General features: G+C 40.6%; 1 protein-coding gene across 1 annotated transcript in view; it reads left to right on the top strand.

The window, feature by feature from the left end:
- wapla (WAPL cohesin release factor a) overlaps positions 1 to 15203 on the top strand; it is a 38656-nt gene that overhangs the window by 3598 nt on the left and 19855 nt on the right. Inside the window, exons 2-7 of the mRNA XM_036593191.1 lie at positions 419 to 879; positions 3555 to 4191; positions 5064 to 5356; positions 10627 to 10748; positions 12744 to 12839; positions 14290 to 14451. Of these exons, the coding sequence (XP_036449084.1) occupies positions 450 to 879; positions 3555 to 4191; positions 5064 to 5356; positions 10627 to 10748; positions 12744 to 12839; positions 14290 to 14451 (1740 nt within the window). The 5' untranslated portion in view covers positions 419 to 449. The remainder of the gene's footprint in view (positions 1 to 418; positions 880 to 3554; positions 4192 to 5063; positions 5357 to 10626; positions 10749 to 12743; positions 12840 to 14289; positions 14452 to 15203) is intronic.

A 15203-nucleotide genomic window follows, 5' to 3' on the forward strand; every position in this document is an offset into this window, starting at 1 on the left:
GCTACACACTGAGTCCCGATGTAAAGTCGGTAAACAAGCATTGATGGTCTTTTATTTAGCAGATAAGTATTCTAAAAGTATTTTCCCAAAAATATAAAAAGTCTCTTGTATTCTCTTGTGGCTACATGTCTTTATGTTAGCTTTCACTTGTAAAAGTTTTTGGTTGTTCTGATACATTATTGATCACAGAATTAAACTCAAACATCCTAAAATGGCAGTTCAGAGTAATTGCAAAATGAATGTCTTTTGGAGAAAGTGGTAGACCATGCATGGCCCGATTGCTCACGTATTGCTTAATGGGTGCGTACTGTACTTTTTCAACAGGCTTAAAACCAGTTGCAACATTTTCTGGATTAAGTAAGTATAAATACAGAGACAGGCTTTCGGTTGTTTCACCTGCTCTTCGTATTTCTTGCAGGGAATATGTAACATATGCAACAAGCGTCAACATGACATCCAGATTCAGTAAAACCTACACTCGGAAGGGAGGGGAAGCCAACTCGAAGTTTGAGGAGGTATTCGCTAATAAGAAGACCCTCAGCACCAAATGGGGAGAGACAACGTACAAGGCTCAGCTTGGGACCAAGCGACCCACGTACAAACCCGAGCTGCCGGACTTGGTAAAGAGACCCCGCTTCGAGGACGACGACAGCTCAGAGGACCCGTTCGGCTTCGACAGTGATGACGAGTCCAAGACCGTCACGTCCAGAGGGACCCCTCAGTCGGACACAGGCTCTGATGTGGCAGGCTCCTGGAATGAGCAGCCCAAGGCTCCGTTTGAGAAGCAGACCCATGGTGGTGCCGTGGCCAGTGGAGGCACATCGGTTTTGGGGAGCAATGTGAGCAGGAGCCTTGTGGGCTCTAACAGCACAACTGCAGGTAAGATCTATTAGACCTTGCTCCATAGGAAAGTCGGTTTACTTGACGACCATCTTTGCGGTGCTGCTGGGCAGTTATTTCCAGCCTTACAAGACCAGGAGCCGTATTACCGAAACTTCCTATCTTTTTGTCGTAAGATTTGCCAGGTTAAGGTAAAATTTTTCACAAATTCATATTACAGAAGCAAATTTTATCCTGATTTAAGAGTCTTATCTTACAGCATGTTATCTCCAGGGTATATTTTGGTTTTTCCATCTGAATTTACATGCCCAAATTGTAAGAGAAATTATTCAGTAACTGCATGAAATTAATGTAAATTTTTATTTTATTTATTTATTTTTTTTTTTTTTTTTTGGTAAAAGCTCCTGTGATTGTAAGCATATAGCAATATGATCAAAAACATATTGCTATATGCTTACAATTTACTGCTGAAAGCCAAAAATCTGAGACGCGCTTTGTATTTTTTTATAAAAATAATTTTTACAGTGCAAATCACTGAAGAGACGACATCTGAGATCCAGTTTGTAGCTCAGATTTGTGGAAAAATGGGTCGACTTTCAGTAAAAACAAAATTGTGAGTTCAGCTTGTTTTATTATGAAGTTTTAAAACTACATTACCCATCTATTTGACTGGAAAGAAGACAGTTACAGCTCTCATACGACCCCCACCTTTTGAATGAAGCCTATGAAATATGAAAGTTATGAAGAATATGACGAAGTGCGTTTTGGAGCCACCGGTGGCCTCAAGGAGCTGAAAAGGTTAAGAAATCTTAACTTACTTGATCGAAGTCCACAATCAACTGTCATGTGTGTTACCTAGCAACCAGCTATACATGCACAGCTGAAACGTAAACATGTAATCAAAATAATCAAGCTAGTTAGCCAGACAGCTAACATTAGCTACCATTACTGATTTAAAAAGGTCAAACAAAACTGAAGCGCGATAAACATGAAGTGAAGAGTATTGTAACAGCTGTTTATCAGAGCGTCGCTGCTCCACAGTTTCAGTCTCCATTTCCCAAACGCTTTAGCGGAGCGCACTAACGTTATTCCTCCTAATAAACAGACACACGTTCAGCTCCGTCTCCTCATTATTCACCAACATGAAAATAAGTCTACTATTAAACTTCAACACTGTTACATACTAGTACTACCAGCAAACTGCTGCCAAACCAGCATTACACAACTTGACCTGCCTTTTGTTGCCCCTGTCCCAACTTTTTTGATACGTGTTATTTTTCAAAAAATAATAAAATTTCTTAGTTTCAACATTTGATTTGTTGTCTTTGTACTATTTTCAATTAAGTATTGGGTTTAAATGATTTGCACATCATTGCATTTTGTTTTTATTTATATTATTTGTACAGCGTCCCAACTTTTTTGGAAATGGATTGTAAAAAATCTACTTATTGTAGCTTCTGATTTTCCAAAGAGTTTCCAGCATGCTTAATGTTTGCTATTACAGGAGTTGTTCCTTAGAATGAGTTCCTAGAACTTGCCTTCCATCTCAGGATCGTTAAAATGTGATTTAATCTATATCCAGTGGCATTCTGGATGTGGAGATCATTATACTTCTCATTTTGATGCTCTGCAAGCTGTTTTTCCTTCAAAAGAGAAAGGAGCGGTTTAATTTCATTGTTAGCATGTAGTAATTTGTTAAAGAAAAATCATTAAGATAGTTGGAAAGTACTTCACAGCTCTGTGAAAGTTTTCTTAACTCTTGTCTGTTTATTGTGATTCTGCTGTCTGATGTGACGCAGAGGAGGATGAGTGTTTATTTCGAGTCTTGGGTATTCTTTGTAAAGCTGCTTTGTGACAGTGTTTGCTTGCTCTACAAATACAGTTGAATTTGATTAGGGAGGTCCACTTATTTATTGGAGAACGATAAGCAAGGTAGTCTTTAAAAAGACTTCATCAGAAAATACAGGGTGATTGAAAAAGGTTTTTTCCGATTTCAAAGTCATTTAATTTTTTCCAACCATCACATTTTTCCAACCGTGAGGCGCCTAGGAACCAATCACAATCCAATTGAAAGAGGGGGTCATAGAGTTTCTGACTGTCAGTGGAAGATGACTCCCTTCAGTCTGAGAGGAGATGTCGGCAGAAAGCGTTCTGCGTTCTCCACTTCAATAAGAGTGAATCCGTCATAACTGTGCAGAGTGATTTTCATGGGCAGTGAAGCTCCAACAGCTCAGAGCGTTCGTCGTTGGTTCCACAGCACTGGATGATCTCCGAAATCGCACTGAAAGAGCCGTGAGTGCAGCGACACCCGACACGCTCAATCCAGTATGGGATGAGTTTGACTATGGCGTTGATGTTGTCTGTACAGCTGGAGGAGGTTCATACTGAGACCTTGTACAATTACATAATAAACTTTATGCTCATTTAAACCATTTACAGTTCACTGCATTGATCTGTAATGATTGACAAGTGAAATAAATCATTTTGAAATCGGATGAATCTTCTTGAATCACCTTGTGTATAAAATAACAAAAATGGGTGTTGCATTTACTGTAAAAGGTAAGATATATATTGTAATACATGTTGCCAACAAATCACTGACTGTTTGTGTAATTTTGATTTTTTTTCAGTCAAATTATTGAGTTTAATTGAGTAATTGTAACAGCTGTAGCTTGAATTTTCATTGAAAGTAATCCAACCTTCCTTTCTCCCAGTCAAGCCTCTGCAAACCTCATCAAATTCAAGCGCTGGAGTTGCCTGGTACAAGTCATCGAGCACAACAAGCAAACCCATCTCTCAGTACATTTTAAAAACATCTGCTAGAGACTCTTCAGACTGGGACTCTCCTGGGGAGGATTCTCCATCAGAGGCTGGAGAGGGAGCATCCACACAAACTTTTGATACCTCGGACACCCTAAAAACGGCCGAGCAAGGCCCTGGAGAGGTGGAGCCTCCCCATGAGAAGCCCGTCGATTTTGAACAGCTCCCTCTCCTCAAACCATCCAGTGACAGGGTTTATCGACGGCCCAGTCGGAACAGAGAACATCCAGAGAGTTCTGGAACCGCCGAGACGTCAGCAGGGGTCGGGGCAAGTATATCAGCCGTTGCGCCAGTCAACAGCTCCAGCAGTACTGGAGCGGCCAGTAGTTCACAGGTCAAGCCTGCTGCAGGCCGGGGCAGGGTGAGGGACTACACGGTGCTGCACCCGTCGTGTGTGTCGGTGTGTAATGTCACCATCCAGGACTCAATGGACAGGAGTATGGATGAGCTTGTGAACACAACCCCTGCAGATCTAGGAGAGGCTGGAACTTTCCGGAGGAAAGCAGATTCACAAGCTGCCAAACCCACCAGGTAACACACATTTGCATTCAGATCAGCAGCTATTTGTCGCTGATTGTGAAATCAATAGCAACCTCATAGTTATACTCTTAACAACCTAGCAACCACCTAACAACTGCCTATTAATACCCTAGCAACCACCTGGAATACCACGTCAATTGATTTGCAACCACTTGCAATGCAATAGCAACTGCCTAGCAACACCCTAGCAACCACAGTACGACTGCCTGAGGTGCCATTGAGACCAACTATCAGCTCCCTACAAACCACTTGCAATGCTGTAGCAACTGCTTAGCAACACCCTAGCAACACCCTAGCAACCACATTGCAACTGCCAGAGGTACCATTGAGACCAACTATCAACTCCTTAAAAACCACTTGCAATGCCATAGCAACTGTTTAGCAACACCCTAGCAACCACGTTGCAACTGCCTGAGGGACCATTGAGACCAACTGTCAGCTCCCCAAAAACCACTTGCAGTGCCGTAGCAACTGCTTAGCAATTGCCTAGCAACAACCTAGCAACCACCCAGAATACTATAGAAACTAGCCATAACATGCAACCAACTAGAATATTATAGTATCCACCTTGGTATCTACATAACCCACATAAGTGGTTTTCCGTGTTAGCCAAGCAAGTTGGTCAGTTAATCATTAGCCTTACATTTGACAGCCCAGACATTCTTGCAGTAGACATTTATTATACAATACTATATTAAACAAGTTGTACTGTTTTGTTTTCATAAACACACATTATGTATGAAGTCACACTCGGCCATTAACTGTGGTGATGCTGAATTTTGCTAATGTAGCACAAACATTTGCAGCTCCTTTTCATGTATTCACATGTATTTTCTCTCTCTCTCTCTCTTGCGCTTTCCCAGGTTTCGGCCCACACAAACTAAGAGTAAGAAGGAGACCAAACTGGAATTTTTTGGTTTCGAGGAAAATGAGGGTCAGGAAACAGATGGAGAGCCTGGTGCCTCTGGCAGCACCAGCTACAAGATCAAATACTTTGGTTTTGATGACCTCAGTGAGAGCGACAGTGAGGATGAGGAGGATGCGGCACCTAGAGAGAGGAAAAAGGCCAAGAAAGCTGTGTCAGAGGCTCTGGCGGCTGGAGTGGACAGCCCACAGACCAGTGACTCACAGGAGAGTCAGACCAGCACTAATGCAGGTATGCACTCTCTCTCTCTCTCACACATACACACACACACACACACACACACACAGGGGGTATCATTGCGCTCTTGTGGAGTTATAATGGATTATACAGCAGTTAGTTCCAGCCACGCATTCTCATTGGTTGAGAAGCGTTCTAACCGTGCTTTTATTTTGCCGTAACAGCTCGTTTTTTCACAAACACTGTATCACTCCGCTTTGACAGCTGTAGGAGAAGCTGAAGCCATTTGAACAGAAAATGGACACTTTTAAGATCACATTTGACCAACCGCCGATTTGGTCAGACTCTGAAGATGAGACGACACTAAATTCCCAAACTGTCATCACCACTGAGCAGCTTTTCAGTCGGCAGCTGTGACAGAAGAACAGCTAAACAACCTGGAATCAGCCAGAAATGAACCCAACACCATTCGCCAAACTAAATGGGCTGTAAGATGCTTTACAGACTGGCTGGAACAAAACAACATTAATACTGATCTGGCAGAAACTGACAAAACTGAGCTGAACTTGATATTGTGGCAGTTTTACGGCTCAGTCTGTACTTCAAAAGGCGAGGCTTACACAGACTGTGCAGCGAGTGGGCGGAGTTCGTTATTCTGACGTAGCAACAAGCTGCTTGTTAAGGAACTATAATTTGGTGAAGGAACTGCGAACATTAAAACATATTAAACGCCGCGTTCACGGCCCAGTTTATTAATTTATTACTTTATTTATTTAACTGTTGTATTAAAGCAATAGAACATTCCAGGTCCTGTCTTATCGCTATAACATCACCTGCTGTGATGATCTGCGACCAAATCACAGCCGTGATATTATTTTGCGATAACATACTCCGTCTGTGTTCTGTTGCTTAAAAGGAACACATGTAGGAAGGATGTATGTTAGTTTGTATGTTGTTTTATTGGTAAAACAAGCTATTAAAATCATAATTATCAAATGATAAAAAATACCGCAGAAAGCAATAAATGTGTCAAATCGCTGTTGTCATGAAGTCGGGCTGTTTTGTAGATACTTAAATCCATCTCGGGCAGCAGTGTCAACACCTTTTTGTTCAAACCTCGCATCAAAACCAATGACATTCTGCTGTTCGGTAGAAGACTGTTCCACCAAAAAATTTGAAAATTAAGCATGAGAGCCAGCATAGTGTATGTACATTAGAGATAGTTCGCCTCTTTCATAGTTAGGCTTGGTCCTCGGTTTCTGGGCCACAGTTTGGTTTGTATCACAGGTGGACTACATTCCGTGATTGTAGGACTACAAAGAGCACCTACACCAGACATAACATTATGACCACCGCCTTGTTTCTACGCTCATTGTCCATTTTATCAGCTCCACTTACTATATAGGTGCACTTTGTAGTTCTACAGTTACAGACTGTAGTCCATCTGTTTCTCTGATACTTTGTTAGCCCCCTTTTACCCTGTTCTTCAGTGGTCAGGACCCCCATGGACCCTCACAGAGCAGGTACTATTTGGGTGGTGGATCGTTCTCAGCACTGCAGTGTCACTGACGTGGTGGTGTGTTTGTGTGTTGCGCTGGTGCGAGTGGATCAGACAGTTTTTAAACACTGTCCACTCTATTAGACACTCCTACCTTGTCAGTCCACCTTGTAGATGTAAAGTCAGAGATGATAGCTCATCTGCTGCTGCACAATAAAATACAGATGGGTCATTCTACAGAAACGTCCATTTTTATGTCCCAGCATTTACAGTTGTATTACACTTGAAAAACATGTTAGGGTTACAATTTATTTGTATTTTACAATAAAATTGTTATTTTAACAATTACTCCTTCTTGAGCCTCAATTTAGCAATATTGGTTTCTAATTCAAACATGTAGAATTCCAAGCAGCACAGAAGAGCTGCTCCTCACAGTCATGTGTGAAGGCTGAGGCCATATTTTGAGGTAAAAAACACGTTTTTCTGCAATTTTAACTGCAATAATCTATACATGACTATAAAATGTATGATTTAGATGACAAAGAAAACAAATGCTAAATAAATATTGTAAAATATATAATGAACGTCCCCAGGAGTCGTGACACTGGTGTTACTGCGTAACAAAAAATCTCTTATTTTGAAATAAAAGTCACACTGATGACATCACTCGACTTCCTTTTACCTGTTTTCTGAGGATCTATGAAGAAAAGCACATGGTGAGTCCACTGTGTCTTTCAGTTATCAGAGATTTTCTCATTTAGCTCATGATTTCATATGAAGCTTTTAGCTGAAGTCACTGGTGTGACCGACTTTATTCTGAGGTAACTGTGAAGAAATAAAATACAAAATGGATTAAATTCCATATTTTAGTGGATATTCCATAATTGACATGTGGTTTGATGCTTTGTAGCAGCCATTTTTTAAAATGCATTTTTCATTAAAAACGTCTCTGGTGTTACTTTTCTTATGTGTAACACCAAGGAGGATCGGTAACACCAGTGACACCTGTGGAGAGATAGAAAAGTGGACGTTTTGGTAGAGTGACCCAGATATTTTAGTATAGCAGTCAGGCGTTGCCTACGCAGTCTGCTTACAGTCGTTTTGAGATAACGGTAAATGTTAGACTATCGACTATTTTACCGATTAGTCAAGTCCCCACGAAACAAAATGTGCTGGCAGTTATGACAGAAATAAAATAATTAGATAAGGTACACGTCCCATCAAGCCCAATGTGCACCAACACACTCTGGCACTGTCAGTCCAACGTTGAATAAGCCCAGATTCTAGCCTAAACATATTCTCAAACACTTATTCAGTGGAAATTCTCAGGTAGCAGGCAGACGACTTCTGGTCTTTAATAATGAGTATATTTAGCAGCTTCAAGGACAACAGATTTCAAAAAGCTTTCCCTACTAATTTAATGTGAATAGACAAACACAGAGGCTTTATGGCTTTAATATTGAGTGTATTTTGCAGCTACAAGGACAACAGATTTTAAAAAGCTCTCTACTAATGTAATAAACATGAATAGACAAGCACTTAGTGGTTTTGCTTGTCCATCATCCAGAATAGCACCTGTGTGTTTTCTCTTCAGGTGCTTTTGCATCGCACTAGTGCTGCTGTGGTACACGATGCTAAAGATGGCTTGCTGTTCACCAGCTTCTTGTTCAGATTTTCCCGTTCCACCTTAAATGCTGCTGCAGTTATTATTATAACACCTCAGATGCCAGAATGTGACTGCTGCACTGTTTAAGGTGGAATGATGAGATTCAAATAAGAAGCTGACTTGGCTTTGTCTGTGGTATGGCATCGAAACTTTGCACAATGTACAAACTAGGGCTGGGCAATTAATCGAGAAGTAATCAAAACCGACATTCAGAGCCTCTAACCGACGTAGTTATTTCAGTTTTTTTTTTTTTTTTATTCTGTTAATCCTTTTCCCACTCTGTGTGTTCATGTACTGTTCCCTTTAAAACTTACTACCACACCTGTGGTCACGTGACTCCGCCACGTCCACTCTGCAACATGGAACCTACGGCTACGTTCACACAGCAGGTAAAAGTGGCCCAAATCTGATTTTCTCTCCAAATCTGATTTTTTTGTTTGGCTGTTCAGATTATCTTTTAAATGTGATCTGTATGGGTCATCAGTCTGAACAGATCAGCTCCTAAACTGACCCACATGCGCAAAAGAACAGAGCTTCACGCGGCTCAACCAGAGGTAAACAATCAGGACTATGAACGCCAGTCGCTCCCGGAGGATCAGCTTCATCTTCACCAGCATCACAGGAGCCATCATGAAGCTTCACTGACTGACCGCTGGGCTCATCACCCAGAATGAGTTTGAGCCGTAAAAAGGGCGCGGTCACTTCTTTGGTTCGTGTCCTCGGATTCTTTAAACTCTGCTTTCAGACTTTTAACTGTTCTTTGACGCTGCAGCCTCGTTCTCCTGCGGCCGCGTTCGGGCATTTCTTTCTAAATCTCTTCAAACACAGTTTTGGATGAGTCTCTTCTAATTTTTGGACAGAAATATCACCCCAAATGTTTATAAGGTCTCAACAGTGCGAAATTATGACGAATGTGGAGTTGGATTGACGTAAAAGACGCTTCAGTTCCGATCTGACTGTTGAGATGATTTGCCTTAAGATACGCAGAGCATATTTACAGTACAAACCTTGTCAGTGAACCATGAGAGCAAAAAAACAAACATACAAAAAAAACAACAAAATAATCGTTCATTAATCGTAATCGAGGTAGAATATTCAAATAATCATGATATTGATTTGAGGTCATATCGCCCAGCACTAGTACAAACCACCTTTTTGTTTTGTGCTAATTTGAAATATACCCATACTTTGGACACCTTGGATCTTTGGAAACTTGTAGAAACCTCTTCCACAACCTAGCTGGACTCTGCTGCAGCCACCATGATTGTTTAGGGTAAATACGTAAAAATAATACTAAATTTTTAAAGATTTAAAATATTTATATCGATGCATTTTCAGCGTTGATGTCATGGATTACATTGACTAAACACAGCCGCTTTATGTTTATTTGAATTTTAAAATTTTCTTTCGAGCGAACATTTACTGGTACCAATATGAATCAGATATTGTGCACAGCTATTTTTAGTCATGTATTTATGAAATTTTGGGTGACTATAGACCAGAGTATGTGAGAGGGGAGCGGAGAGTGTCTGTGTTGTCTCTCACACATACTGGAAATTCTTACTGATCACCAAAAGGTTTTACAGATATTACATACAATTGGTCTTGTCATTTACGTTCCTGTGTAAATGTTAACATTAAAAGGATATGCATTTGTTTACCCTTTCGACTCGTGATTGGGCCAATGTTCAGGGCTGTACCTCCTGAAAAAGCCTGTGTAGCACAACGTGTTTAACTAGGTTTTGCTTAATAACAGCCATAAATTGTAATTCTTAGTGCTTAGTGTCTTGTCCATACATTGAAAACATCGAATTCTCTAAGAATGAATCATATGGAGCGGAAACAGGGTGGGTTTTCTCTGGTGTGTGAGCGAGCAAGGAGTGGAGCGATTACAGAATGCTTTTAGGGAGGATCAGAAATGTCTGCCACTCCCCTCACATAATCTGCTATAGACTTGTTTGTTAACCTTGGGTCTTCAGTGCAAAACTAAAGCAACAAATTTAGATTAAAACATGTCTTGGCTGATCAACTACATTTTTCATAAGCAGGGAAAATGTGTAAATGTGTGTTTTTGTTTTTCCACTGAATCATTTTGAAGTATTTTGAAGTGCAGAGTTGATCAGATGTGTTATACAGACTTTTCCCCTTCCACTTTTTCAGATTCTCAGGAGTGGCTGGAGGAGTCGGGCTCTGCTGGCTACAACTCGCAGAAAGAACGAGGAGGAAAACAGACGGATAAGGCGAAAGAAATCAGCCGCAAAATCTTCAGCGGACCTAAAAAGGTACAGCCGTGGAAACCACCATCCTGCTAAGCGTTTGTTCAGCCCCAGGACGCACAGCCAGAGAACTTGTAGAGAGGAGAATTCCCACTCTGCAGTGTCTTCTGGGTTTCTCAAGCACTAGAGGGCGCTCCCGAGCGAGTCCAGAATGAATGGGTTGATATGGAGCATTTGAGCAAAATCATAGTTTAGAAATGCTGAAACATTTTTAATGTAAATGAATAAAATCATTTCCTGAAAACAGAACAGCGTAAAACATTTTAACACTGCTGTTATATTTTTAAGAGCTTTTAAACTCGAGTTATAGGAGTTTAAAACGGCACCTCGTGTATGTCCGTGACGTCAGTGAGCGCGAACAGCCAAAGAGCTGCTCCGCTCGCCAATCAATCATCACTCTCTAGCATAATGCCCGCCTTCTGCTGCCCAAAACCCGTTTGCTGTAGAAAAAAGAAAAGATATGGGTAAGATTTCTTTGTTTTTTTAGTGAAATACATCCTTCTACTTTCTAAAATTAAAGGAAAGTTCTGGGCGAGTGATTAGAAACTAGTTTTTCGTTTTTAGCCGTTGAGTGCTGTTTACTGCCATTCATCGAGGACTCCCTCGCGAGTGCCCTCTGCTGTTTAGCAGTCCTGTTTTTGATATAACAGGGGGAATAGGAAGTGGCCAGACTCCTCATAAACCGGCTTTGGCACAGCCATATGTTCATATGCTCCTGGAGACCTTGAGAGTCAAGGTCTTGACAAATGTATTAGATAAGGGCTGGATCTGTAGGACAGTGCATGTCCACAGTTGGTCCCCCCGAAGTACTACTTGTAAAGGCAACCATTGAAATATTTTCAGCTTGATGTCATTTGGTATTTTGTGCTAGTCCTAAGCACAATGTTCTAGATGTGGTTGCGTGAAACTTCATTAACTCTTAACATTTTCTGTTACATTTATGTTGTGGAATTTGCCTCCTACCTCCATCAGATATGCTCATCATCTTCTTTGATGGATAACATCATGCCTTGCCATGAATTATAAGCATAATTGCAAGCATTTTTCTTCATTATTGTGATATTTTAGCATCTGTTTATATAATGTTTGTTGTGTACGTGTCGTTGCTGTCCGAAAAAATGTTTTTGTTTTTCTACTTCATTGGAGCCTGTAAAGTAGCCATTTTCAAGATACTAGTTTTTTTGGATAGCGACAATGTGTTATTATAATAATAATAATAATAATAATAATAGTTTTTAAAGCAAATTCCAATAATTCAACTAAATAATTCAAATGAAAACAAAGCCGTTCAGAGTAGTTGGATGTGAAAATGCTCTGTTATAGAAAAACTTACAGACTCCTCACAAAAAGTCTGAGGCTCAGATAATTCTGAGATATGATTATGTTCTAAAACATACACTTATTGTGGAGGTGTACATGCAGAGCACTGGAAGGCGAAATAGTGTTTTGTTTTGTTTTTTCTCCCCCAAATTTACCACTAATTTACCATTATGAACGTTGTCTGTAGAAACTTAGAAGACATGCATCTTTGGTTGTTTTGGATAGTTAATAAAATGGCTATATATGCATTGTTGACATCACAGTCCCTGGTTTCTGTCACTTCCACTTCAAAATAGTCTAATGTTAGTAACCATTTCACGTTAAACCACACTGAATGACTCTCACGTCTCAATTATTGAATCAAGCAGAAACTGTTTGTTACCTGTTCAGGTTGAACATTTGGAGTTTCTCAGACCAGTTTTTGGGCTACAAAATAAAGTTCCTTTTTCTCTGTTGTAAAAAGTCATTACCTGCAGGCTCCAGTTCAGTCAAAATGAAAGAATTGCAACACCATTAGTATCATTTTTCATGTTTATTCTCTATATTTTTCATTTTTATTACCTCTCAGTTTGAATTTGCATGAAGTGCAGTAATGAGAAGCTGCAAAATCCCATCTTATTTGATGGCTTAATTTGTGGAGATATTATAGTCTGAATATTTCTCTGTGTGTGTGTGTTTCAGTCTCCTGCTAAGGCAGTGTATAATGCTCGTCACTGGAACCAGCCTGAACCGGAGGATGTGCCCCCTCCTGCGCCCACCCGCACTGTTGTTGCACCAGTACGTACCGACTTCTGACTTGTCCACTTTATCTATACACCGATCAGGTATAACATTATGACCACCCCCTTGTTTCTACACTCATTGTCCATTTTATCAGCTCCACTTACTATATAGGTGCACTTTGTAGTTCTACAGTTACAGACTGTAGTCCATCTGTTTCTCTGATACTTTGTTAGCCCCCTTTTACCCTGTTCTTCAGTGGTCAGGACCCCCATGGACCCTCACAGAGCAGGTACTATTTGGGTGGTGGATCATTCTCAGCACTGCAGTAACACTGATGTGGTGGTGGTGTGTTAGTGTGTGTTGTGCTGGTCTGAGTGGATCAGACACAGCAGTGCTGCTGGGGTTTTTAAACACTGTGTCCACTCACTGTCCACTCTATTAGACACTCCTACCTTGTCAGTCCACCTTGTAGATGTAAAGTAAGAGACGATAGCTCATCTGCTGCTGCACAGTTTGTGTTGGTCATCCTCTAGTCCTTTATCAGTGGTCACAGGACGCTGCCCACAGGACGCTGTTGGCTGTATATTTTTGGTTGGTGGACTATTCTCAGTCCAGCAGTGACACTGAGGTGTTTAAAAACTCCAGCAGCACTGCTGTGTCTGATCCACTCAGACCAGCGCAACACACACTAACACACCACCACCACCACATCAGTGTTACTGCAGTGCTGAGAATGATCCACAACCCAAATAGTAACTGCTCTGTGAGGGTCCATGGGGGTCTTGACCACTGAAGAACAGGGTAAAAGGGGGCTAAGAAAGTATCAGAGAAACAGATGGACTACAGTCTGTAACTGTAGAACTACAAAGTGCACCTATATAGTAAGTGGAGCTGATAAAATGGACAGTGAGCGAAAAAACAAGGAAGTGGTCATAATGTTATGTCTGATCGGTGTAGTCTATAGTTTGTGAGACCTTTAATGTTTAGCATTCTTCCTCACTAAAAACAACTGAATTCATCAGCTAATTGGCAAGTCATTCATGAGTTGAATTCAGAGTGTTACAGAAGGTAGAGCATCAATCTCTGCAGAGCTGTGACCCGGAAAGAAACCAGTTTGACACTCCTGCTCTGCACAGTTAATCTACAATAAGACACCTCATTGTAAACTTCAGTCAGTATAGATTAAAACATTTCCCTATACAGTCAGTAAGGAGGTATTGGCTACCTTGAGGCCATGTACAAATGTCCAGTTAGTAATACTATCATTATCATACATATCCTAGCAATGAAAAAACTGATGAAAATGTACCAGTTTTACCTACATAAGGCAATAAGAAGGATCTTGCTGTCATGAGAATGAAGAAATCTTTTTCAACCAACCTTTTGTACTTTGAGTTAGTCTGAAATACAAAATAGGACAAAGTTTATTATATTTAAACATTTCGATTAGCCACAGATACTTTTCAGAAACGCATCTTACATATATGTGTATTACTTTTCCTAGAAGCCCAGTGTAAGTGCAAGCAAAGAAGCAAATTCCTTCAAAGATGATGGAGTGTTCAAAGCCCCTCCCCCTCCTCCAAAAGTCATCAAATCCGTGACGGTCCCCACCGAGCCCTACCAGGATATCGTCACTTCGCTCAAGTGCAACAAAGAGCACAAGGAGGTGAGCAGTTTTGTACATATGCTGTTTATTGCATAGCTATTACATATAGTGCAGCAAAATAAGTGATCCGTACCTGATAGTCCAGTTAATTTTACTTTGTGTTTTGCAACCCTGTTTTCAAAAAAAGTTGGGGATGCTGTGCAAAATAAAACTGAGGCCAATGATGTGCAAACCACTTAAACACTATATTTAATTTGAAATTGGATGTGTTGTCTCTGTACTGTGTTGAAATCTGAATTTTTTATTTTTATTTAAATACATATCAATTTTGAATTTAATGCCAGCAACACATTTTTAAAAAGTTGGGAAGGGGGCATGGTTACCACTGTGTTGCCTCACCTCAGTGTTTGGGAACTGAGGAGACCAGTTGTTGTAGTTCTGAAAGTGAAATGTTTTCCCAGCTTTGCTTGATACAGGGATTCAGCTGGTCAAACTTTTGGGGTCTCCTTTGTTGTATTTTTCATTTCATAATGCAGGCAGGCCAGTTTAGCACCCTCTTTTACTACGGAGCCAGGCTGTTGTTTTGTGCAGAATATGGTTTGGCACTGTCCTGCTGAAATAAGCAAGGCTTCCCTGAAAAAGACATTGTCTGATAGTGAATATGTTACTAAAAAAAACTGTGTATCGTTCAGAAGTAATGGTGCCATCACATCACATTACCCCTGCCATGTGCGCTAATGCCCCCCTATACCATCATGAATACTGGCTTTTAACAAATACTGGCCTTTAATAACAAGCTGAGTGGTCTTTAG

The sequence above is a fragment of the Colossoma macropomum genome, unplaced genomic scaffold (genome assembly GCF_904425465.1).
Source record: "Colossoma macropomum unplaced genomic scaffold, Colossoma_macropomum, whole genome shotgun sequence".
NCBI lineage: Eukaryota > Metazoa > Chordata > Actinopteri > Characiformes > Serrasalmidae > Colossoma > Colossoma macropomum.